The sequence below is a fragment of the Propithecus coquereli genome, unplaced genomic scaffold (assembly GCF_000956105.1).
Source record: "Propithecus coquereli isolate 6110/MARCELLA unplaced genomic scaffold, Pcoq_1.0 Scaffold19, whole genome shotgun sequence".
Classification (NCBI taxonomy): domain Eukaryota; kingdom Metazoa; phylum Chordata; class Mammalia; order Primates; family Indriidae; genus Propithecus; species Propithecus coquereli.
In genome coordinates, this window is record NW_012143856.1 from 8,225,270 (window position 1) to 8,226,671 (window position 1,402).

At 33.0% G+C, this 1,402-nt stretch overlaps 1 protein-coding gene across 1 annotated transcript in view; it reads right to left on the reverse strand.

Annotated features, from left to right (window-relative positions):
- AADACL2 (arylacetamide deacetylase-like 2) overlaps positions 1 to 1,374 on the reverse strand; it is a 44,214-nt gene extending 42,840 nt beyond the window's left edge. The window contains exon 1 of the mRNA XM_012642855.1: positions 1,237 to 1,374. Within this exon, the coding sequence (XP_012498309.1) occupies positions 1,237 to 1,374 (138 nt within the window). The remainder of the gene's footprint in view (positions 1 to 1,236) is intronic.
- Between the last annotated feature and the right edge of the window lie 28 nt (positions 1,375 to 1,402).

The window sequence follows — 1,402 nt, forward strand, 5'->3', positions numbered from 1 at the left end:
ATAAATTGCATGATTTTATTATAGATGGAGAATGGTGAGAACAATTTGAAGCCAAGAAAATAAAAGTAGAACTTTTGAGTTGGTTGTTCTGATAATGTTGTAATTTTGATGACATTCATTTCAGTTGAGTGTTAAATATATATGAGATAATCAAGGAAGATAATATAGCAGTTTCTCTGTGGAGTTGACACTTCCATATCCACATATTCCTTCATTTTAGATTAAATTGAGAAGCAAGAGCATTGGAAAAAGAGACAGTTATGGAGAAGGTGAGCCTCTAGAAGTGATTAGAGAGAAAAATATAAGGACTTAGATGACACCAGTAGGCGTTGGTTGTAGTTTCACAGATCTGTTGTTTGCTGGACAAAGCATCATGGAACAGCATCTCCCTCTCATACAAATGGATTGCTTTCTCTTTTCTGATTGTCTACTACTGTTCATGCTTTCTCCTTTTAGCCTCCTATTGTTACTACCATGGCAGAACCTTTCTCGAGGCTACCTGGTTTGGCAGAAAGAGTACAGACTTCGAAATGAGACAATTCTTATAATTCTGGAGTTGTTCATTTCTACCTGCATGTGTTCTTTTGAATCTCTTTTTCCTCCTCTATAAACTGATAAAAATAATTGCAAGAGAGTAGGGAATGAGTGGAGATATGTATTATAAAAAGCCTGTACATTTTAAGAGTTCAAAAATATTAGTTTTTAATCATATCTTCCCCTTACAAAGGAGTTATTTTTTGCAATAATTCATAATCCAGTCTGCATATTGCAATTCAGACAATCCCTGAAATCCAAAAATTTAGAATCGATGAAAGACAATGAAAGCCATTGAATAGTAAGAGCCCTAAATTAACATCACACAGGTACATACACTACTAATGTATATCTGAACAACTAAAAGATAATTATGGGACTAGGTTGCCCTGAAAATTCAAATTTGTCAAGTTATTAAATAAGCCTCAAAGCCTTTGCCTTCAACAATACCATCTCTTTTATGCACATCACAATAAATGGAGTCTTTACATTTATATAGAAACTCTTAGAAGCAAAATTTCTGTTTCACTGTTCTGCACAGATGTAGTAATTTTATTTTACTTAATGTTATTTACTCTAACAAATAAGCAATAGTCCTTTCAAAATGATGATATTAGCCATACTAATAAAAAAGTTCATAAGCACTCATTTTTAGTCAATATAGCATCCCAATTTTCAGCAGAAAATAAATGTCAATCTTACCATCAGTGATAAAATTTTAGCAGTTATATCCAAGGCCATTATTTTCCAACTTTCTTCAACATTGTCTGGTATGGGTGTACGAATATAAGAAACAAAAAAACCAAAAAGCAGCCCCAAACAGAGAGCTTTGAACCCCATAATATCCATTTTTCCAGCTTCTTCAGTA